Source organism: Chelon labrosus (assembly GCF_963514085.1).
Source record: "Chelon labrosus genome assembly, chromosome: 5".
NCBI classification, from domain to species: domain Eukaryota; kingdom Metazoa; phylum Chordata; class Actinopteri; order Mugiliformes; family Mugilidae; genus Chelon; species Chelon labrosus.
In genome coordinates this window covers 3,690,501-3,714,987 of record NC_140341.1, presented here as the reverse complement: position 1 = coordinate 3,714,987, position 24,487 = coordinate 3,690,501, and the positions used below count along the sequence as shown (strand labels likewise).

At 43.1% G+C, this 24,487-nt stretch overlaps 2 protein-coding genes across 2 annotated transcripts in view; one reads left to right on the top strand and one right to left on the bottom strand.

Moving 5' to 3' along the window:
- Nucleotides 1-130: 130 nt before the first annotated feature.
- On the bottom strand, nt 131-5,780 carry fundc1 (FUN14 domain containing 1). The gene is made up of 6 exons (XM_084545085.1): nt 5,757-5,780; nt 4,111-4,177; nt 3,528-3,681; nt 3,188-3,263; nt 2,736-2,864; nt 131-1,119 (listed from the first exon to the last, which is right to left on the bottom strand). The coding sequence occupies exons 2-6, from the start codon at nt 4,175-4,177 to the stop codon at nt 1,042-1,044; spliced, it is 504 nt and encodes a 167-aa protein (XP_084401211.1). The 5' UTR covers nt 5,757-5,780; the 3' UTR covers nt 131-1,041.
- Nucleotides 5,252-24,487, top strand: part of kdm6a (lysine (K)-specific demethylase 6A) — a 39,851-nt gene continuing 20,615 nt past the window's right edge. The window contains exons 1-6 of the mRNA XM_084545074.1: nt 5,252-6,063; nt 6,228-6,291; nt 9,625-9,733; nt 9,951-10,000; nt 13,315-13,373; nt 20,316-20,436. Of these exons, the coding sequence (XP_084401200.1) occupies nt 5,894-6,063; nt 6,228-6,291; nt 9,625-9,733; nt 9,951-10,000; nt 13,315-13,373; nt 20,316-20,436 (573 nt within the window). The 5' untranslated portion in view covers nt 5,252-5,893. The remainder of the gene's footprint in view (nt 6,064-6,227; nt 6,292-9,624; nt 9,734-9,950; nt 10,001-13,314; nt 13,374-20,315; nt 20,437-24,487) is intronic.

The following is a 24,487-nucleotide window of genomic DNA, read 5'->3' as shown; positions in this document are numbered from 1 at the left end:
TGGAAACCACAGCATCAATCTTTAACACTGTGTTGAATTTTAAAAGCTTTTTATTCATCGTGTACAATATTTATCTTAGAAAGCAACTAAATCAGCCAAACAAGTGGAGATCATTTCCATTTTATATTAGCCTTAAATGGAAATACTCAAATAAAATTCCTGCAAAGATTGTTCTTGAGTAAAACAACTTTAAAATATAAACTGGATACCTGAAGCTTACATAACATGTGATATTCTATATTTGTAAGCATAGCTGACAACTAAATAAGTGTATTCTTCATGGGTGCAAAGGTTTGTGGTGCCTTTTAAGTGAAAGCAAAATCTGACAATAAATGCACAACATGGATTTTTTTTTTTACATTTTTATTTACTTACATTGTAGACAAACCACATCTTTCAGAACCTAAATCATCAATTAACTGCTAAACAAAATACATTTAAAAAAAAAAAGAGATAGAGATGCAGGGGAGGCTGATATAACCCATGAAACATGTAGCACCTCTAATAAAAGGCATAACAATCCCTAATCCATCAGCAATTGATAATAAAGTTCAAGTTCTCACTTTGAAGACGGCTGATTGTGATTAAAAATTAAAAACTGTAACACTGGCACGGAGGCAGCGGAGTTGTGAATGTCAATTAAAATCTTCTTTCTCTCAGTGCATTTCTGGATTTTTCCACCATAGCAGTGCATCAATTTAATTCGGTAACAAAATAAATAAATCTCATCATTCTAATCACCTTTGTGGTTTTGAATTGATTTTGCATGATATGTGCTGTTTCATTATTTGGCGTAGAGAGCGGAGTGTATTAAGAGGGCCACTCTGGTCTGACGGATAAATATCACAGTCATGCTGACAGTCACGAGGAAGTACAGTATTAAAAACAAGAGCATGTGCAGCTTATGTAGAAACGTATACTGAGGTTACAAGCTAAACTTAAATACTTAAATACCCTCCAGCAATGATTTATCGTGTTTCTCTATACTTTTCCACAGACGTCCAGAGAAGCACAGGACTCCTCGTCTCCTTTGGCAAGACCCTAAGACGCAAGGCCGAGCAGGAATCCTCCGATGAAGCCACTGGTGACGACAATGTTCTTCTTCACAAACGCTGTGGACTGAAATAGAACATTTGTTTCAGTAAAGACAGTAGCTGCAGGTCATTCTAGGCTGACGCTGATCCACATTATGGCCGATGAAGTTATTGGCACTGATTCCTTAAACGCTGGAGGAAACAAAGGATGGACTGCACTTTGTTTTAAATTCAAAAGAGACATTTTACAATCTAAAATAGGGCTGAGATTCAAATTAATCTTCATCTGAAATATTGAATATCTGTTCAGAAAAATCCTCTGATCCGTTACATGCGATTTCCTGTGGTCTCACTGTGGTCTCGCTTGACTAGCCTTGCAACACCACCCACAGACATTAGTCCACGTGTGACGGCGGAGATTCACAACACGACAGAAGCTACAACTCCGAGAGCAACGTCAGGTCGGAAAGCTGCATTTTGGATTTTAAAGTATGAAGACCGGAGAAGAGACGGACAAAAGCGAAGCCGAATGCCAGGTGTGAAACTAGAGGGGAAAATATTGGGAAAACACCTCAAATCTCTGAAACCATTTGTTCCGAAACTGAAATATGTCTGAATGAATCAAACGGGGGACCTTTGGAATCAGAATAGTTTCAGAAAGAAAGAAGCGATACCCGGCCCTAGTTTAAAGTGTGGTTTAGGAATGCATGTCACATCTATGGCGTGCCACTGTCGCCTGAGCTGCACCTCAACAGAGATGTAATCGCAGGTCGCAGTGATGATGACAACTGTGAACGGTCCAAAATGCACTTCCTTGTTTACGCTGATTAGTGGCCGGACAGGCACAGAAAATCCTCCGTCCTTCTGCCTCCTACTAAACATCTACTCAGACGTCTTAGATAGATAGATAGATGCCAAACTGGGAAATTTCACAGTTGCAGCACCAATGTGCAGGTACTTGCCAAAACAAAACAACAAGTCTATATACACAATATTCACAAGAATGATAAAATAAGTGAATATTAAAATAGTCTTCTCTCCTTACTGGTGGAGTGACTTCAGTAAAAGTTACCATCGTTTGAAGACAGTACCCAGAGAAACACACAAGCCAAAGCTGACACCTCAGTGCACAAGTATAAATGCCTTAAAGACCTCATTGTACCATTTCATCCCAACAGATCACTTCAATCTGAAAGTGCAGGCCTACTTGTGGTGCCTAGAATTTCAAAAAGTAGAATAGGAGGTAGCGCCTTCAGCTATCAGGCTCCTCTCCTGTGGAACCAGCTCCCAGTTTGGCTTCGGGAGGCAGACACCCTCTCTATTTTTATAAGGTCAGGCTTAAGACTTTCCTTTTTGATCAAGTTTATAATTAGGTCTGGACTGAACCATCCCTTAGTCATGCTGCTATAGGCCTAGGCTGCTGGTGGACGATGGGGACACTGAGCACATGTCTTCTACTCTCTTCTCTCTCGCACCAAGCTCCTATCCTCCACTTTCTTTTCTCTAACACCGAGCTCTTGTCCTCTAATGTCTTACCTATTACTATTATCATGTAATTCTGTGCTATTACTCTATAGCATGTTAACTGGTTATAGATTAAGTCCATTACTAATATCTTAATAAACAGGGACAATGCAGAGAAAGACAGAAAACATAAACCCTGATTGTAGGCGGTTTAAAACAAACCCACAAAACTCTTACCTTCTCGACAAATGTGTTCAGCTCCGGGGCTGCTTGATTTGTCCCCTTCTTTAACTGCTTCTTAGCTTTGTTGACATCCTTCTCTACTCTCTTCCAGTCCACTTGGATATAGCCGGTGTTGTTAGCTATCTGGAGAGAGAGATTCACAGCAACATTTTGAATCCGCTTAAAAGTCTGCGATGTGCACACCCACGACACCCAACATTAAAAGTGCCTGCCTAATATTGTCTCCCTAATTGAGTAATTGGGGCATCCTGCAGATCTGTCATCAGGTCAACACCACAGGCTATTTTCATGTTATTTAACTTTTTCTAATCAGTTTTTATTGGTGTGGCGACGACAGGGGAAAGTTGCTCCTATGGATGGGGCATGCGTGGCGCGCAACAAGACGGCTGCTGGTTTTAATGTTGTGGCTGACCGCAGTATGTTCACAAACAGAGAGGCAAGAATACCTGCAGCAGTAGAAGACCTCCCCCGACGGAGGTAGCAGCAACTTTACCAACCTTCTGGAAAAGATAACCTACACACCTGACAAGAAACAGAAGCACGGTGGTTAATCAAACTGTGGCTCCAGCTGCTGGTATCCTAATCGCCAATAAAAGTTTTGCATCATCAGTTAAAGTCCAAGAAAGCTGTTTGATATGAGAATAAAATCTCAGATCACCTCCTAATTTAGAAGTTGAGCATGGTACCATTCAAATAGCTTTATCAATAGCTCATGGAGGACTCAGTGGCAGAGCTAACAAAGGGCCCCTGAAGGCACCATAATGCATTTCTAAGGAGCATACTTACCATCCACTCACGCCTCCTATGGCGATCTGTGTGGCCACCGAGTATTTCTCTGCTACCGGGCCTGAGTTGTTTCCGAATAGGCGGTTCCACCATCTCTGACGTTTGGCATACTCTGTCAGATCTACGACCTTGTCGTAAATCTCCTCTTCCAGGTCTTTTACAAACAAGAAGAGGGCGAACAGAACAGTTAGCATACAAATAAAGGGGCGAAACAGAAACATTAGCATGGCAGCAAATAGTAGCACAGTTGTTATAAACTCAACGCAAAACAAATGTTTAAAGTGTTTATTTACACGGGGTTCGGTGTGTTAGTAACAGCTTAATTAGTGGCTACACACAGTGTTTGGGCCTGACAAAGTTAGCATGAGACAACTAAAGCTAGCAGTTAGTTGTTAAGCTAAGTTAAAGTTAAGCTAGCTCTGAAGCTAATGGAGACATCGGTGTGTCTGCGGGAGCGGAAACTAAGTTTGAAGGATTCACGACTGTAAAACGAAAGTTCACAAAGCTTTCTAGCGAGTGGTTAGAGAATGCGCCCCGTGTCTCGCTTCAGATAAACGTGTGGTTGTCTTAAATGCCTTCTTACCCTTGTCGCGGTTCGCCATTTTGGAGCACGCAGGTCTGTCCTCAGCTGCCTCCACGTCTGGCGTCATCTACACTCAGACGGTCAAAGTAAAAGAGAAAGTGAGCCTCTCCGTCTGCACAGAAGTATATTACTTTATTACTTTACACAATAATAATAACAAATAGTAATGCAAACGGTTTCAGTGCTATTCAAATAGGAGCACACTTTATTTACAAAACACTTAAATTGAGATCAAGAAACTATCCATCTATCCAAGTAGTGCAATAAAATAAAGTAAAATAAAAATGTGTAGGTAATTAAAACATGATTTGTACAGCCACAAGTTCAGCTTTTAACTAAATACGTTTAATTAAGGAATAGTTATTAAACCGGAAATAAATATATATTGTTCAATGAATGTGTTTATTCGTTTGACTTATACAATAATAATAATTTCAGGACACACAAGGACACTGTACAAAGATAAAACAAAGCAATAAGACACAAAAAGACAAAAACAAGACATGTGCAATTACAGTGAATACGCTTTCTGGAACAGGTGTGTTTTGAATAAACATTTAGGATTTGTTTTATATATGAGCACAAAAGTGAAACTAATTCCAAGCAATTTATAATGACTGAATCCTGAATCCTACCTGACAGTGAGACCTATTTTTTTTATTTATGCAGTGAATAATTGTCCTACTGTATGTCAGTTTAGAATAAATATGAAGGGAGCGACTGAATGAACCACATTTATTGGCCCTGTATACGGTATAAGTACATATACACGGAATTAATGAGAGCGAATCTAATTCTTGATATAAAAGCATGTCATAAGCATTTAGTAGTCAGTTTACAACATAATGTATTGTGGTAATGTACTGTGGATGTACGAGGACGTTGTATTGACATAAAGTGGCAGCTATAGTGGAGTTTGATAAACAAGCTGTGGAGAATAATAACATAAATCAAAACTGTATGCATATGAAAGTAACAGAAAATACATTAATACATTAATATGGGCAGCTGGTTTACAACCAAGAAGCCATGATATAATAATACAGAACCATAGCTAAACAAAACAGGCAAATGAGCTAAAGTTTTTATATTGTAATGCTGTATTTTTGTTTTTTATTTTATTATATTTTAATGACTGTAATGGTTGTCTGCCTTGACCAGGACAATGTGCATCTATCTATCTATCTATCTATCTATCTATCTATCTATCTATCAATCTATGTGCAACGTTGCAAATATCCTCGACATACTTGACAGGTATATCGACCAATAGGAAGCCTTAGAATACGGTTACGTAATCATAATATACCCGAAGGACCAATCGCAGACCAGGAGGCGGGCCTTAATTTGATGTGTGCGTGCGCGCGTTCGTTCGCGTGCTCGCAACACATCAACCGGAGCCCGTCACGTGGTCGGAGACGCCGGCCGCTGATTGGCCGACGCGGGCGGAGGGCGTGTCGGCGGTGGCGGCGTGCGTTTGCCTATGTGACACAATTACAACAACTTTGAGCCGATGGTTGGGGAAGTTTGCGATATTATAATACAACACTCACTCCCGAAACCCAACATTACACGAACTTCATGCACAAATTGGCACTGGAATACACGCTGTGTTTTGATGTACAATGCGGAGTGTGGAAGGTAACTTGAAGGGATCATTTCCTTGAGGATTTGGCAAGAATTACGCTACGCCCCGCTAATCCTGGATCGGTGTGCAACAGTTTCGCTGCGACTGAATTTCGCCGGAGTTGCTCGGTCCCGTTGATCTTCCCATCGCTTTTCCATGAAATCGTGCGGAGTGTCGCTCACCGCCGCTGCCTCTGCTGCTGCCCGGAGTCTCGGCGTTGCTGGTAATGACGAGGAGAAAATGGCGTCGGGAAAAGCGACCGAAATCGAAGAGGACTTTCCGAAGCTAACAGCGCAAGAGAAAGAGAGCTTGGCCGGAATTGACAGGTCAGACTATTGCATTGTGTGAGCGGTCTCGCCCGCTCCCTCTTTTCCTCCCTTGCATTTTACATTTTTTTTTTTTCCCTCCGCGCAGTTTTGAAACAACAAAACACGAATGCCCCCAAGTAATACGGAACCGCCTGTGTGTGTTGTCTGTCCTCTACTTGCAGTTCACTGTTTGGATTTCATAGGCTTCAAGAAGATGGCGCCAGAACGAAGGCCTTGCTGTTAAAGGTATGCCACAGCACAGGCTCACAGCCGCTTCTCTCCGTTATCTCCTGCTATTAGGCGCTGCTGTCCCACCTGAAATAAGTGGTACAGACCTGCCAGCGCCACGCTAGCTCCACGGCTAGCCGCGACACACTCTCACAAGCCTCATATTTCCCCCCCCCCCAACTTTGAAGCGGCGTCTGACTGTAAAAAAGCAAGCGTTCATTTGTGCACACAGCAACACAACATGTACACCACCGAGCACCACATTAAAACGACTCCGCTGCATTTATTACGCCGCTTTTACCGTTATTAAAACATGCACAAACTGGCGTCGTGCTACATTAAAAAAATTGCACGGCGATATGAATCTCCACCCTGCTAAATAAAAAATAAAAAAAAATCGGTGGTGTCATCGGTTGTTGAGAGAATAGATGCCATGCTACCCAAGATAGCATTATATCGACTGTTTAAAAACACACTTGCCACAGCTTGTGTATCATTTTTAACACAAATTGTCACACGAATATGGATGCGTGTGCAAATAAATCACACGAATATTAAAAGTGTTGTTATTTTCCCTTTTATTATTAGCTGTAGTAAAACTGGTTCTCTCTAGAAGTGAGGGGTTAACAAACGGTTACATCTTTGCTAACTTACAGTTAGCTTTACAAAAGTGTGTGGCTCCGAGTCGCATAACACGGCAAATGTCCACTTATTCGACGCGAGTGAGACAAGATCATTCAAGTTGTAATAAATATTTGTGTCACACTAAACCACCGTTAATAACGGCTGCTGGAGTTTGGGTTGTGCGTCAGCTCACTCTGTTAGCATGTAGCGGCTAACCGTCCGTTGGTTTTCTCCCCACTTCACTCGCTCATACAAACATCACGGCATCGCTTATTTTATTTTATAAGACAGACGTGTGTATAATTTTAATTCAGTGTTGCAAAAAAAAATATTAAAAAAAATAGCGGTTGTTTGAATTGAGCCAAGATGGCGGGGATGGGGAATCAAACACCTAGCAAAGCTTCGCTAGCTAACTAGCTTTGGAAGCTAGGCTAACAGCCGTTTGCGTAAAACTATATCACGACGGCGGCGTTGAGGGTTTAAAATAAAGGTGGCAAAGAAAGCGGAAGCCAGCGCAGACCCACGCTAAAGCTAACGTGCAAGTGTTCGAGGGCACACATGCCCCCACCCGTGTTCATGCGGTCCAGGTTGCTACCTGCGCTCGGTGTGTGTCTTCAACATGTGGGTTTCATGTTAAAAGGATGGCTGGGAACATTGTTGTGTTGGGTTCTACTTCCAGTTTAGGCCCAGTCATACAATCAGTGTTCATATTTTTTTTATGTAGCTTAAGTTAATACTCTGCCAGACGCCCTGGTCCACATCATAACAACTGAGCCAAAAAGATCTGATTGTGTGTTTTGTCTCTTCTTGATAACATCACATATTGTAAGGCTGAATCACAACCTGCACTGTTAACTGAGTCCCCTTTACATCCTCCCTGGACTCTACCATTTTGAAACTAGCAGGAAGAGGGGGAGTAGTGTTTAAACAGAGGGAACACAGGTAAACATTAGAGGAAAGAGAAAAAAAAAACGGCTCATTTTTTGTGGACTGTCCTCATTTACAGTAATTTGCACAATTGCAGGATGTGTGTGAGTGATTCTTGTGTTTGCTGAATCACACTGTCGCCGTGGTGTGTGCTGCTGGGTCTCAACTTAATTCTGTGGCATGTATTTATGTGTTTAAATGGCAGTTTAGGACTCTTTTAAGTGTTACACTGAGCATTAGTTATTACAGAGACCTAGAATGCATTCATTTAAACAGATCCTGACGGGTCACGTATGAATGTATTGCCACATATCACTCAATTTTCCATTTTCTGCATGTTGCATGGCGAGAATCTATAAAAAAAAATGTGCCGTTATCTGTGTACGAACCAACATTACCAGGTAAATTCTGTAAACGTGCACTATTGAAAACAAATGCATGTTAACACAACAGTGCTGCACGAAATCCTGTCTTCATGAATGTTGCGGTGTTCAGCATTTGTTTAAAACGACCGAGAGAGCGTTTGATTCATCTGTGTTTTCGTTTTGAAAGGCTGTGGTTTGTAGTACTGTTAAGTTGTACCACACACGTGCTCCTATAATTTTGACATTTTAGTCTAGAGGTTAAATAACAAAAACACTTTAAGTTCAGTCCAGTTCAACAGCAACACAAACTCCATCCTTCCACAACGATCATCCAGTTGAATCGCCGCCTTTCTGACGCCGTTTTAACGTCGGCTGAACATCAGAGCGGCTGTGAAGGGGGATTTAGTGCAGGACTGTAATATTAGAGTGCATTTGTTTTCTCTAGCGTGCCTAATGAAGTGGCAAGAGTCTTTCACAGAGCCGTAGTGTTGAATATTAGACTTACGCTGGTAGTGTAATTGCAGCTTTGTGCTGTGCATGAACCAGTAACAGAATGCTAACCTGGTGTTATTTTAATAGCACAGGATTAAGAAGGTTAAGATGTTATCTCTTGGCTACTCAATTCATTTAGAGGTAATTTGAGTTTATTAACAGTTTAACTTAAAGCTAAAGCTAGCGTCGTCATTGGAGATTTGTGTTTTTTTGCTTTTGTTCAGCTCTTCTCCGTTGTCGTACTTTGTCAATTAAACCAGTTTGCTGCTCTCAGAGTTGTAGCTTCTGTCATGTGGATCTCCTTCACACGTGGTCTTAGCTCGTTGCACAAGACTTGTCGTACCAAACCAGGGCGAGAGGATGCAGGTGTATTTAAAAATAAAAAAATAAATAAAATTTGCATCGATTAAAAACCCGAATTGATACTGGATACTATTGATGCCTTAAAACTAGACGTATCCTACGTCTCGTGCTGTAACGAGCCAGATTTCCGATTCTTGCACGTATTACCCCTTTTAGAAAGTTGTTGAGTTTTACGACAGAGTGGCGTACGTTAAAGAGGATTTTCTGTTTATTTTTTATTGTGACATACAGCTTCTAACATGACTTGTTTTGCTCATTCAGTTTCATGCAGATATGCGCACACATAGTCAGTAGTTCGGGAATCATTTCTCCTTTTATGGGCTATCGAGTAATTTGTTTATCCATTTAAATACTGACTTCCAGAGTCCATGTTTGGACATACAGCTGGTACTATGCAAAACGGCTCTGAGACGGTTGGAGAGTATAGAAGCCAGCTGTGTCAGGTCATCGCCTTCAATAAACCTAAACTACTGGCCCAAGCTTTGGGGACCAGTTGTAATCAGCATTTGTAATGTACATGAGATTCAGCACATATTCGTCTTGGCATTCCTTTTAACAGCTGTTGTGTCATTTCATTCAGGCTGTCAGCTGCTATGACGCCCTCATCCTGAAAGCAGAGGGGAAAGTGGAACCCGACATTTTCTGCCAGCTCGGCCACTTCAACCTCCTCCTGGAGGACTATACGAAAGGTGAGAGTTGGGATTAACTGATGCAGCAGCTAGATTTTCATAACGAGAAAGGAAGTTGATGATTCTGGTTGCACAGTTTATACTAGTCTTGAAAATACTCTAGAAGGGAAGTGTTCACTTGTAGCTAAATTGAATTTCTTGAGCTCTTAACTTTGCCACTAATTGTTTATCATCTGTTTTTTGTCTCTTTCTTTTGCTCCTCTCCCCGTTTTCTCAGCATTATCTGCATACCAGAGGTACTTTAGTTTACAGTCGGACTACTGGAAGGTGAGTTTGCATGACTCTAACACATCTAACGGCGGGGGGGGGGGGTAAAAAATCTCCTCTTGTAGAACTCACTAATGAAATATCGTTGCCACACAGCTCCACACATTTTGCATAAAAGCTGCACTTGATCGAACTGCGCCGAAAACACAGATGGCACCCACTTCTGCTAGGTGTGTGTCAAACGGAGAGCAAGTTAAACAGTGCTAGTACAGAGCAGCCAGTGTGGAGCAGAGGGATGGACTCACATTCACTAAATGTGAATAACGGATATCACTAATTTCTGCAAGTGTATCGTGACTAAACGTACAGCAGAACAACATCATGTCACATAACGTGGGATGTTTTTGTTGCCATCTTAAAATGGAATTGATTTCCATGCAGGCCTTTTTATTTTCTCCGCATGATTTCCAGATTTTCCCGCAGCGTTAGATTGGGTTTCTGATATCTGTGGAGAGAAGGGGGAAGTTTAAATTTGGAAATAGTGTGGCATGAACGTTGTTGTGACATCCCCTTCACACCCAGAGTGTGAATTCCAAAATATGTTTTGGCAGATTTGCAAAAGTGGAATTGATCTGCAAAATGCTGCCAAAAGAAACGCAGCTTTGTGGCAACAAAAGCAAGTAAACGAGATCATACACTCACTGGCCACTTCATTAGGTACACTAGTAAGCGAATGCATTCTAATAAAACAGGCCTGCATTAAACCTTAGCTTCATGAAGGTTATGGTTGTCAGGATTGTTGCTTCAACTGTGTTGGCTGTATTTAATTGTTTTGTGTTGTACCGACACATGTTTGTATTGTTTCAACAACCCTATTTTAGTCAATGGGCTAATAAATAAAAACTTCACTTTAACAGCGCCACCGACTACTCCAAATTGATCATCCAGTTGATTTACCGCCGGTCTGACGCTGTTTCAACATCAGCTGATGATTAAAACCGTGCAGGACTGCATGCACTTCCTAATGAAATGACATGTACATTCAACTGTTGTTGTGTCTGTACACATGCTAACATACACAAATAACTCTTACTTTGGATGAGGTGGGTGCTGAATAGACATTATCTAGAGATTAAATTATTAATGCTTAGGTCTTGGGATGGTTTTGATAAACAAGGGTTGAAAGTCAGTGTCAGTATGTCATTCATTTCTGTAGCTGCCTGTCCTCTGAAGGGTTAACGAGGGGGTGTCAGTGGGCGAGTAGTGGGGGTCCACCCTGGACAGGTCTCCAGTCTATCACAGAGACGGACAACAATTCACACTCACACCTACGGCCAATTTAGAATCACCAATCACCTCATTCAGTATGATCCAATTCACTCGTTCCTAATAGAGTCTATCGGTGTAACTGCATGTTGCTCCGTGTTATATCCATTTTTGGTATTTCATGCATTAACGCTCTCTTCAGTTTAGATCGTCTGAGTTGAGTTAAATAGTCCCGTCGTCTGAGACATGACGGCTCCCAGCCTGTCGTCTTTATGTGGATCAACAGGCCCGTTTGGTTTGATGTTACACTGTTTGGAGTGGCCATTAAACAGAGGTGCTGAGAGTCCGATTGGGATCAGACCTGACAGCTCTGGGCTCCTCGGGATTACACATCTGCTCCGTGAAGTGATGGTGTGAGCTAGATAATGACCTCGGGGCGATCCTGGTAGCAGCTGTGATGTAAACGTCCTGCTCCAAGTTGCTTAGGCCAAGGATAAACTAGTGGGAAAGGGAAGCAGAAAAATAAGTCCACATTATGCAGAGTGTGACGGTGCAACGCTGAAACTTTACCTGCACACACACATTCACACACCTGCGCCATGCACTGCAAGCAAACTTGGGATTCGGTGTCTTGCACAAAGACACCGTGGCATGATTTGTGGACAACCAGCTCTGCCGACTGAGATTCCCTGAATCGATTTAGTTCTGACTCACGAGGTTTCGATTCGATTCATTTAGAGATGGTTTCACAAAGCTAATTCAATTGGTTTCACAGATACGTGGTCCACTATATTTCACCTCTGGTTTCACATTTTCCACTTGCCCTCGGTTTCGTCCGACTCTTTTCTGTCGTCGTGCTTTTTGAAATCCAGTCAGCTTTCACGTCTGACGGTTCTGTAGTTTTTTTTGGATCTCTTTTAAACGTGGACTGATCTCTTCGCCCAGTCCCATGAGACTCGTCGTGCGAAACCAGTCTTGTGAGACCACAGCGAAATTTCTAACGAGAGGATGTGGGCATTTAAAAATAAATCGACATCGACGAAAATTTAAATTGGTATCAGATCTGTTGCCATTATCTTTGTGAAAACTTATTTCATAACTAAGTAAAACTGAAGTATTTCTAAATAAATTACCTTATAAACCGAATCGTCTCAGTCATCATACTTTTTTAAATCCAATCAAAGCTTTCAGGCCTGACGGTGCTCTCAGAGTTGGAGCTTCTGTCTCGTTTTTGATCGACCTACCTGACGACAGGAGGCAGAAAATGGCGCAGAATTTAAATATTTTTCTAAAGAGTTGAATGAATCAATATCAAATCTTTCAAATGAAGTTGATTTGAGTGGATTCTTTTAAAAAAAAATACAGCCCCAGACGACGGTGTAACTCCACTTACTACTGACTTATCTGGTTGTGCAGTAGAGTTAATGACAAGAAACGCAGACACTTAAAAGAAAACTAAAGTCGGTCTACACATTATAGCATGGGACATCACTTGATAATAAATCCTAACCAAAGCCTTTCTTGACCAAGATGATGCCTGTTTGATTGATCACGTTATTAAGTGATGATTGTATATGTTGATCATACAACCCAGTGTTAAAACGTGATTAATTTTACTCTGTTTCCAACAAAGGTTCAAAAAAGGCAACTGGACTTGTAGAGTTTTGTGAGAAGACGTTTCACCACTCATCCTAGAACTGAAGACGCTACTCGGATGAGTGGTGAAACGTCTTCTCAAATAAACTCTACAAGTCCAGTTACCTTTTTTTGAACCTTTGTTGGATATACCATGACCTGGATGACTGAGAACCTTCACAGACATAAGTTTACTTTGTGCTTTCTTGCACAAGGTTTAAACTTGCCCTTGATTTGTCCTCCATATGTAAACAACGCTTACATTTCCAAATTCAGTAACTACCACGGTTAAAGCAGGGCCCGTCATTTGAATGTCTTCTTCGACTAGAAAATAATTTGTGCTTTGACACCTCCAAGGTTAAAACATTCAGATCCTAGCTTCTTATCAAGTTGTTTACCGTCGTCATTTAAATGAGCTGAAGGAAACCGTGTTGCTGTTCATAACAACTCTCCAACCTTTTCATTTCCTCCAGAATGCTGCCTTTTTATACGGCCTTGGGATGGTTTACTTCCATTACAACGCATTTCAATGGTAAGTGCTTCTTCAATACAAAACCTTTTTGCTTTAGTAGGAATGTTATCATTTCATCTTTATGTGGCAGTGTTATCAGGCCAATGTTAAGACCTAGCTTAGCACAAATGCTGTAAAAAGGGAGCTGCAGCTAGCCTTGCTTTCTGAGGGATGTTGAAACACCACGCCGACGGTTGGTTGTTTTCCAGCTTATCACCGTTGATCAGGTTCTGTGGCTCTAATTTTCTGCACCATTGGCGCTTTTCAGCCCATTCAGCAGCATTAATATGACATTTGGAGCTCTTTCTAGCTTCGAAGCTAATTCTCGTTCTTCTGTTTTTGCCAATCTTTTCATGCACGGGCAGAACGTATATGCCAGCATGCCGTCGGCTGTCGTCTTTGTGGGGCACTCAAGTGCAACGTTTGGGTCCAAACTTGGCAATATCACATTGGACTGTAGTTGTTGTTGTGTGTCCTTACCTATTAAAAGTAGGGATGTCTCAATTGGTATGGGGAGATTGGTATCGAGGCCGATCCAGGCATTCATAGAAGGATCTGATCGGTATCGGGCTTCAGCCAGGCTTCTCCTTAAAACGTTGTCTTCCTCTTCGTTGCCTAGCATCAAACCTGACAAAAACTGAAGACGAAGAAGAACCAAAACCCTGTGACTAAACATGTCAGCTGTGTAGAAGAACTTTCTCTGCAAAGTGAAGTCAGTCAGACAGAAATGTATAAATTGTTGGTAGTAGGTGATCTTCATTCTATACTATCAACTTGATTCACCACCTTAAAAAAAATATATACGTCGAGTCCACTCTTGCAAAGGCTGCACTGAAACGGCAACAACAAACCCTAAACGCTGCGTTTAAAAGAAGAGAAACAAACAGCATCAAGAGAAGAATTCAGAATGGGGTTACAGAGTTGGACCGGTGCATTTCTGGAGCAGAGAACATATGTTTTCTGGATCCCAAAGCAATGACAGCAGAGAGGAGCTGTACAAAATGTTAAACTAGAGGTAAAACAACATTGTGGAAATTCCACAAATCTCCGATAACACTGGAAACATTATTTTTTGTGAAAACCACTTTCATAACTAAGTAAGAAACAGAAGTATCTCTAAATGAATTGAATCATATCTGGACAGAATCTAATTAATTCAGGAAATCAGTAGCGATACCCAGCTCTGGGCGTCATACTTTTTCAAATTCAATCAGTCTTCAGGTCTGACGGTGCTCTCAGAGTTCGAGTTTCTGTCTCATTTTTGATCTACCTCACGCGTGGGACTCATCTCGTTCTTATTTCTAAGAAGAGGATGGCGAATGTTTAGAAGATCGATCTGTGGAGTTTATGAATCAGTGTCAGATCTTTCAATTTAAAACCCAGCCTTAGAGATGAGATTTGTTTGATTCCCATGATCATATTTAGTTTTAAATGTCCTCAAATGAACTGTGTTGCATTATCCACCATTGGTCCACTGGTTTTACTGATTTCATCGGCTACTTTCATCTGTTTTCTTTGTTGAAGCTTTAAAACCGTGGATGTGGATTTCTGCTTTCCGCGTCCAAAAGAATCAATGTGATGTAAATAGTGTTATCTGCGAGCGTCTGTGCCGACACCTCTGTTGATCCCTTGTTTGGATGATGTTGTTCAGACTCCACCAGCCTCCTCCCAGATGTACCAGCATGCCGACTGTGGCTCAGTTTCTCAGGGGGAATCGTATAAATTTAGAAGCAGTTTTGGGATTTCTTCTTGTTCGTGCCAGCAGTGTGTATTTTTGTGCACTGTCACTAGTCAGAACCGGCCTCATAGTCTTCCCCAGTCCCTCTAAATTGTCCAGATGTTTTTTATGCATGTTGGAACCGAGGCACAAGTGTTTAAGTCACAGACTTTTTATGTGTTTGATTGTTTACTATCAGCCATTTGACAGGGACAGTCATTTATCATTTTCATAGCATATCATTTTTTGCTGTCTTAAATGTGAACTTATGAGCTTGGTGGTTACTGAATGTTTGCCGTTCAAGCCGTAACTTCAGCCGGCTATAATTCGTGAGAAAACTGGGTGTCTAGAAGCCACAGAGGCAGACGGTTTGGCAAGCGTATGAGTGACTTCATGCAGGAAACGCTAAGGATTTCCCTCAGACACCAAAAACCAAATTACAATATATTAAAATACCATTCACTTGCGCCATTTCTGAAAATTATAGCCAACACGTCAACATTCGTGAACTCAGATCAATTAAAAAAAAAAATCGTAAAAACTACAACATCCTTAAGTAGAAGAAGAGGAATCCAAATTGCCTGACTAAACGTGGAAGTACTTTAGTCTGGAATATGAAGTCAGTCAAAAAGAAATTTGTAAAGAATGCAATGTGGATGTTTGGTGAGGGCGGGTAGTAGGGGATCGTATAAATACTACCAACGTGATTCAACGCCGATATTAAGACAAAGGCTGCACCAAAACTGAAACGCTAAGTTTAAAAGAAAAGAAAAGTTTTCTCGAGATAATGTCATGTCAAGAGATGGTTAGACCAGAACATTTCTGGAGTAGAGAACTACCCTCTCCACACTACATCAACTTTGACAGAAAGATTTATTGGACTGAATCCAGTCCACTCTAGGAGAAGACAAGGAAGACAAGGAAAGACTTTAGGAAGACACAGGAGACCAACTCTAGGAGAAGACAAGGAAGACAAGGAAAGACTTTAGGAAGCTACAGGGGAGGAAGTTTAGTTTATTTAGGATCGGGTCGGGATTCAGATCGGTCGATATGATTATTAAAAGATTGGTATGGGATCAGGGGGCAAAAAACTTGACCGAGGCGTCCCAACTTCCATATTTCAAGGTTCCTAGTATCCTAGATGCAGACACAAAAAAGGTTTGCACCTTTCTATTAACAATATTTAGCAACGTTGGCTGCAGCAACTATCAGTGAGACTTGTGTTAGACTTAGACACTCACTGCCAACAACATGACTAGACTTTCAGATCAATTTGTCGATTCCTGCTTATGTCCTTTTTGCTGGTGCTGCTCCCCCAACAACCCACAGGAAAGTACAGACTGGTAGAAACTCTCCAGCAACTTGCTGCATACGTTAAAAGACCTGAGCTTCCTCAGGAACCAGAGTCTATTCGGGTCCTTCTAGTCCAGAGCATCGCTGTTGTCCGTCCAGTCCAGTCTGCTGTTCATGATGTGGACTCCCAGGTCCTTATATGGCTCCACTCCTTCCACCTCAAGCCCCTGACGTCAATGACCAGCTCCTTGGTCTTGTCCACATACAAAGTCTCTGATCAATGTCCTGTACTCCACCTCCTGTCCAACTCTAATTCACCCAAGTGGGAGATGGGAGGATGTCCTGTTGGACCCTCGAGGACATATTATGTCAACTTGAGGTCAAGACGCAAAAGAATTCTGGGCCGTCAAATGTTACCTCACGTCATCCAAATTATCTAGCAGCCCCAAATAAGCTTGTGATTGTTTGAAAGACTAATTTGTTCCATGACAGGAAATCTAATCCAGAAGTAGCATTAAGAGTGGGACATCATGTGAAAAAATATACTAAGTCAAAGTACGTTATTTGCCTTCTGGTCAGAAAGTGTGCATCTCTTTGGTGTCGGGTGCCCTTTTCTAAAGGAGGGAGTCGTCCCCTGGTCATCTTCTGCCTTACGCTCTGTGTCACAGCCTATTTTGCAGAAGAGCCTCACATCGGATAGTGCCAGCGAGGGAGGAGTGGGTGAACTCAGAACCCCGAGGGGAGGGGGAGAGAGAGTGGGAGGGTCTGGGTAAACGAGGAGGGAGTGGGGGCAATGAGTTCAGTGTGTGTTTGTGTGTTATATGTGTGTCGCACACCGTCAGCAGGGAGCTCAGTGCTCAGTTGGGCCGTTTCATGCAGGAGAAGGGTCATGCTGACATGCAGTTGCCGTCGTTGCCATGGCTACACAGAGAGTTTGTTTTATTTTAACTAGTTTATTTAAATCCGTTGTTACGCCGGGAACGGAAAGACGTAGGGCTGCAACAAATTTAGTCAACAAATCTATCAATTATTTTGCTTTAATTTATCGACTATTTTCTGAGTTGTTGCTCAATCTTTTTATTACCTACTAAAATATAGCAGAACTTTTCCTAGTAAATCATATTCAAACGTAATGATGACGTATTTGAACATGATATTCAACAAAAGTTCAGATTTATTGAGTGTTATTGGGAAAGTTAGTCATTAATTAGCAAACACTGCGTGGGATTTAACTTCAATGACTTGTGTTGACTGTAACTGGAAATGCACCTGAAACTTCACACGAAGATTAGAACCCACAACCTTTACACTCTGATGCTAAACACCGCTAACGGTGGCTAACACCCACTTAGAGCAGAACCTTAATAGAAACATACTTGGTTTAGTTTTATAGGTCTACATCTGCTCACAACTTGTGAAGGGACTGGAAAGTAGCCCTGCCATGCTAGTCATTAGCATCTGCTAGCGATTAGCGTGCGCTCTTGAGTCTCGTCTTTACTCTAAAACACCTGACGACTCCCAGGCTCTGACCACCACCCAACCAACCATCGTTTGGTTTCAGTTTTAGAAAGTGTGCAACCACTTCGTCTTCATCTTTTTAGGTTTGGGGGAGGTTTGAGTCATCGGTCGTAATCCTGCTCTTCTGCAGGACAAAAGTATTTACCGTGACAAATCTCTCTCAAGCGTCTGGATCTCTGTTAAATGAATTTTCCCCCTTGATATATTGGGAAACACTGCAGCACCTCTTGCTTTGTATTCTAAGCAAATTGGAGTTGATGAGTCGGTTCAGCCCCACTAAGAAGTTTAACGTGATTGCAGCCTTTTAGCCGTACAGTACACTCATGGTCACAAACGTATGGGTGACAGATTGATTATAGCTAAAGCAGAACACTTTTCTTCACCAGATAGGCTATATTTCCTAACGAGCTATGAGAGGCGATTAACTGTAACCCCCACATTCAGCCAGCTAATCGATATTAATTCCTGTAATGGCTTTTGTTGGGTTAATGTGCTCTCAGTTTGCTGGTAGATTTGTCAAAGATGGTTCTGCTTGAAGAAGAAGAAGAAACGGCACTCTGGGTAGTTTTGATATTCGAAATGAGCGACTGATGCTGGAGTTTGAGTTCATGGATGTGAATCAACAGTTACTTTTGCTGAAGTTGCTGCAGCACAGAACAAAGAGAAGACGTCTGGGTAGATGGTTTGTAGGAGGCTGAACAACGGAGAGTTTTCCATGCATGTCCGGCCGCTGAGACATGAACAAGGAAATACATTTTGCACCAATCATAGGTGCTGTAGTTAAGGTTTGGTTACGACATAGGGTTTGGAGCTAAGAAGTAAAGGTGCAGCTATAAACCAAGCCTTCTCACTGCAGTGGTGCAGATTTGATTCTGCATGTTGCACCCTCTCTCAGCCACTATATTCCATCTTTCTGTGCTTACAACTGTCCAATAAAGACACAAAAGGCCCAAAAAAATATGGGACAACTTGTTAGCATCATGTGTTTCAGGGGTATAGTGTAAAATGCATGTTTTTTTGATAACAGACGGTGTGTTTCATGTGATTTCGTGAGATTGTGGCGGCTGGAGCTCGCGTTTGTCTCCACCACTGGTTGGATAAATGGATTAAACCTCTGTTAACTTGCCACAGCACTTTGTGGAGTTGCCCACGGTGCCAAATCGTAACGGTTCCTACTATACTACAAATTCTACACGACGGTACTACCATGGATTACTATACTACCAGTGCCAGTTTCCGCTACATAGCAGCCGACTCTGCTCTCCTCCCTTGTAAACAAGCCCTCATGGCAACTACTGCAACCGAACTACACAGCTGCTGAATGATTGGCTGTTTGCCTGTTACTGGTGACGTCCGGGGATATGATAGGCTGTTTCCGCACGCTGGGTCCGCCCGTCTGTTGGCTGATTGGCTGTTTGTGTGTTTCTGCCGGCACGAACGAACTCCATGAAGACAGCTCCGCTTCGATAGAAATTCGCTTCAAAACAAACGACAAGCTAAAGTTCTGTCTCGCCCAGATGCGCGCACGGCTTACCGTCACAAACACGAGACAGCTCACTCACCACGGCAGAAGCATCGGGTCTGAGCGACGAGTCTGCCGCGGCTAGCACTTTGGGGAGGGGAGTTTTACGGAGAGGAGTTATAAATGGTGGCGAGAGATGCCCCAGAAAACTACACCAAAAACATTTAGAGCCATTTCTGGGCTGTTATGAAACTGCCGCAGCGTTCAGAGACTTCACAATCTGAGTAGAAACATCTGAGATTGAGGGCTTGATTAAATATCCATGTGGACTGAACATATTACCTTAGATGTATAAAGGCAGAGTTGGCCGTGGATCTGTTAATCAAACACGTTCATATGTCATCCTGTCACTTTGAGACAAGGTGTCAACCGTGACGTTACTGTCCTCAGCAGATATGTTTGTTAAATGTTCTGTCCAGCAACATTTGCTTCAGTTTTTTAAAGGTTTAACATTTATCTATCATTGAACACTGCAGGAAACTAAATGGCATGCTGTTGCTATAAAGGACTTGAGTAAATATGACAAACTTCTCTCATAGCTGCTTTTTTTTTTTTTTTTTTTTTTTTTTGCAGCATCTGGCTAGAATTGATGTCAAACCACTTCCTTTGGAGGTTTTAAAAAAATCTCCCACAGAGTCCTGTTTACGCTTCTCTGACTAGCTGCTATACATGCCCAAGTTATCAATGAAGTACTGAGTCATGTTTTAATATTTGAGTTTGTCGATGTCGCCCCAGCTCTGGTAAATATTTGTGAAACTACCACTGATTGCCGCTGATTGAAAGTCGGCTAATCTAGCGATAGTGAGCTGATATTACTGCAGCAACGTGGTTTAGGATCCTGGTTTTACAGTAAATGTTTGTAAAAATATGAATCAACCTTATTTGTTGTCTTTTTTTTTTTTACCCCCCTCAGGGCAATCAAGGCATTCCAGGAGGTGCTTTACATCAACCCCAGCTTCTCAAGAGCTAAAGAGATTCACCTGAGACTGGGGCTCATGTTGAAAGTCAACACAGACTACGAGTCAAGCTTAAAGGTAAATCTGAACTAGATGGTTTTTCTGTGCTTGAACGTCGTTTTAGAAATCATAGACAAAGGTGCACCGATCAGCCACAACATTATGACCACTGACAAGAGAAGTGGACAACATTGAGCATCTTGTGACGGTTCAGTTCTGCTGGGAAACTTCTGGACCTGGCATTCATTCATTGGTGTGGATGTTATTTAGACATGTAGCACCCACCTAGACCAGACCAGACACCCCCACCCCATAGCAATGGCTGCTGCCATCAAGGAGTGTCCAAAAACCAAAAACACTTTAGGAACAACTCAAAAAAACATGAAGAACAGCACAAGGTGTTGACCTGGCCTCCAAATTCACTAGATCCCAAACTGATCAAGTATCTGTGGGATGATCCACAGAGGCCCCTCCCCTCAAAGCCCCCGCCCCGCTAACAACATCCTGTTGCCGGACACCACAGGACACCCTCAGAAGGCCCACGTCCATTCTCTGATGAGTCACCACAAGGGAGACCTACACAATATTAGGAAGGTGGTCATAATGTTGTGCCTGATTGTTGTCATAGCAATGTCTGAGCTGAGATTGGAAGCCTACTGATACCATTTGGTAGCGTGGGCAGTTATGAAGCATACATCTTTATTTCTCCATGTACATCTAAAACAGAACACCAGAAATATGTGTTTGGACCTGAGTGGTTGGCAGCTTCCTTCATTCCGATAAGAACATCAACCCATGGTGTCATTTTCCATTCATTCCCAAACCGTATTCTAATCCCGATGTGCAGTCATGGAAGGGAAGGCTCCTCACTGCCTAAATGGACGGGACCTCACTCGTCCTCTAGAATAACAAAGGCCGGTGGATCGTCTGTCTCGGCTGTCTGCCGTCTTCTGACACCTCGGAGCCACGGACGCCCAGACGGCAGCTTTCTGACTAGAACCTATGGACCTATTATTGTCTGAGAACGCTGCATCTATTCAAGGGATAAGCTGCTACCTGATCCTGAGCTTTGTTCCGCTCCAGACGTTCTGTCATAGCAGCGTTTTATCATATATCTTGACACGGCGCCGGAGCTGTGAGGTTAATAGAGGAAACCTGGGTGTTGTGTCATTCTCACGTTTCTTTACAAGAGTGTGTTATTAACTTTAAACACTTATGGTTGAATCAGCAGCTCTGGCTCACACCAATCAGCCGTTATATTATGACCATTAACAGGTGAAGTTAACATGTCTAATTATATTATTACATCTGTCATATCATCACAGTAGGTGGGATGTGAGCACCAGCAAGTGACTATTTTCTCCTGGAAGTTGAGGTTAGAGGCTGGAAAAATGTTCGAGTGGAAGGAGTTCAGCTCTTGTGGGGTGTTCCTGGTCTGCAGTGGTCAGTACCGGAACGTGGGGTTGAGAAGTCCGACCTGATCCAACAGACGAGCTGCTGTAGCTCCAATTAGAGTTATAGTAACTGCTGGTTCTGATAGAAAGGAGTCAGAACATTCAGTGGAACACAGTTTGTTTCATATGGGCCTGAGTAGCTGCAGATCGATGAGGAGAAGAATAGTATTATATCATGTTTATGGGCTGGGGAACACATTGCACCTGATTGCACCATGCTCTTTGTGTCCCGTCGTTCATGTGGATGTTGCTTTGAGACGTAGCACCTACCTAAGCATTGCTGCAGGCCATGTCCACCCTTCAGTGGAAACTTGGGATGTCCTGATCAAGGTTTTCTATGCCCATGATCCGAGTCCTGATCTGATCTGAAAATATCCTCTCCAGTAGCTTCCTAAAGTCGACTGAGAGTTGCCTCCTAGAGTGGACTGGATTCAGTCCAATAAATCTTTCTGTCAAAGTTAATGTAGTGTGGAGAGGGTAGCTGGTACCTTGTGTTCTCTACTCCAGAAATGTTCTGGTCATCCAACGCTGCCATAAACTCCCTAACCCTCTCTGGAAGTTTCCAGAGTCTCCAGGAAACTCTGGAAACTCTCTCTTCTTGGGTGCAGCCTTTACCTGAGTGGACTCCATGGATTCTGTATAGTGGTTTTGTTTGTAGCTGTAAAATCAGATCTCGATCTGATCCAGCATCTAGTTCTGGACTCCATGGAGGCCTCCGCTTGTCAACTATTGGGATTTAAATGATCTGCTGCTTCTTTCAGAGGTCTAGAGGAGTCTGTGTCCTGATCCGTCACTATCAGGTGCTCATAATGTGACGGCTGATTGGTTGTAGTTAAAATTATTCACAGTATTTTGACTTCTACAACTAGACCTGAGACCGTATGGCGCGTGGTGTGCTTCACATCCGGTGTGCCTGCCCGTGTGTTGATGCTACAGTATTGAACTCGGTGGGCTGCACGTGCTGCACGTCCTCACTCCTGTCTTGGATGCACCCCTCCCTCTCAGCCCTGGATCGCTGCCAGCTCCACACACAACCCCACCGACCAAATCACACACACACACAGAGGATTGCCCCAGTTATCTACCGGGGAGGGTTGGGCGCTCATTCAGAGGAGCAGAGATTAAATAAAGGTAGACGAGGGAGAAAGGAGAACAGGAAATTGATAGAAAAGGGCCGTTTAGCGCGGTCAATGAGCGCAGCGGGGAGGAAGGGAATGCAGAGTTTTTACGAGATGTTCATATTTCATCTGAGCGTTTCCTTTAGTGGGTGGAAGTTGAGAGGCATAAAGTGATCAAGGGAAGCCTGCAGTTTCTGAGAATCTGATTTGGAGCCAGTCGCTGCTCATAACTGCACGTAACTCATATTCCACTGTAAACACGGACAGACAGACTTTCATTCCATTAGTGGCTGCTAATTCGCCCAATGAGAGGAGAGGAAAGGAGATTGCGACGGTGCGCTCGTGCAAATTGAGGCGACGAGTCGGCTGTCTCCGTGGAGCCGCAGAGAAGAGCTTTGAACCGAGGGAGGAGGAGGAGGAGGAGGAGGAGGAGGAGGGGGAAGACGACGGGTAGAGGCTGGTGTGCCTGTAACCAGCTTTGAGGTATTGTGTGTCATCTTTCTGCACCCTCCACTGCAGCCGTCTGCTGAATAGTAATCAGTGACACCAGGATAGAGGGAAGGGAAGGAGGGGGAGAGCGACAGAGAGGAGGAGGAGGAGGAGGTGAAGAAGAAAGATAGCACAGAAAGAAAGAGAGAGAGAGAGAGAGTGAGGAAAGCGAGACATGGGAAGGGAGGTGGAATGCCAAGCTGCCAATCCTGCTGCATTATCTCCCCGGTGGTAGAGCAAGTGTGAAAGGAGAAGAGTAGGAGAGGCTGAGGGCTGCAGGAGGATGCTGAGGGGTCTCAGGAGGAGAGGAAGCCATCCAGGTAAAACGCTTTGTGTTTCTGTGACGTCCAGGCATGTGGCCGCGATGCTTTGTGCCTCTCAGCTCTGCTTGTGCACACGTGGAAGTGTGCGAAGCTCCCACCGGCCCTGGGAGGAGGAAAAAATAAATAAAAAAATCCAGCTGGACGCCTCTTGATTTTTATCTGTCTGACACGGAGCGCCTTGTGCAGCTGCTGCGAGGCTACGGGCTCCTCCTCACAGCCGGTTCTTTCTTTTTTTTTTTTTTTTTAGTTTATATTTGCCTTTTAAGATCTTGTTTCTTCTAAGAAATCCATCACGTCCAGAGCGCTCCGGCGGTACAGCCTGTTCCGTAACTGTGTGCTAAATTGTCGCGAGCAGGAGGTTTGTTCTCGGTGAGTTTTTTTACTGACCCAGATAAATAATGCCGCCGCTGCATCGGGTCACGGTGCAGCCCTGTGACTGCGATGCCCCCGTCACCTTGAAGCCACCTATGCATGCACGTGAGTTGGAGCTCTGCAGGACCAGGCACCCTGCTGGGATTGCACATTTACGACTTTAATAAAGTATAAGGTCAAAGTAGTGGCGGCTTACCAACATTTTAACATCTCAAGGGTGCATTTGAGTTGCAGTGGAGCCCTTGGGGTGTTAAGAGGAGCCAGAAGAGAAACCCTCTGTGTGACACGGGTTAATCTGTTCAGTGACCCTGGACGGAGACATTTGGAAGTAACGTGCCACGCCTCGACAACCCCAGCGTAAGCCTCCACAGAC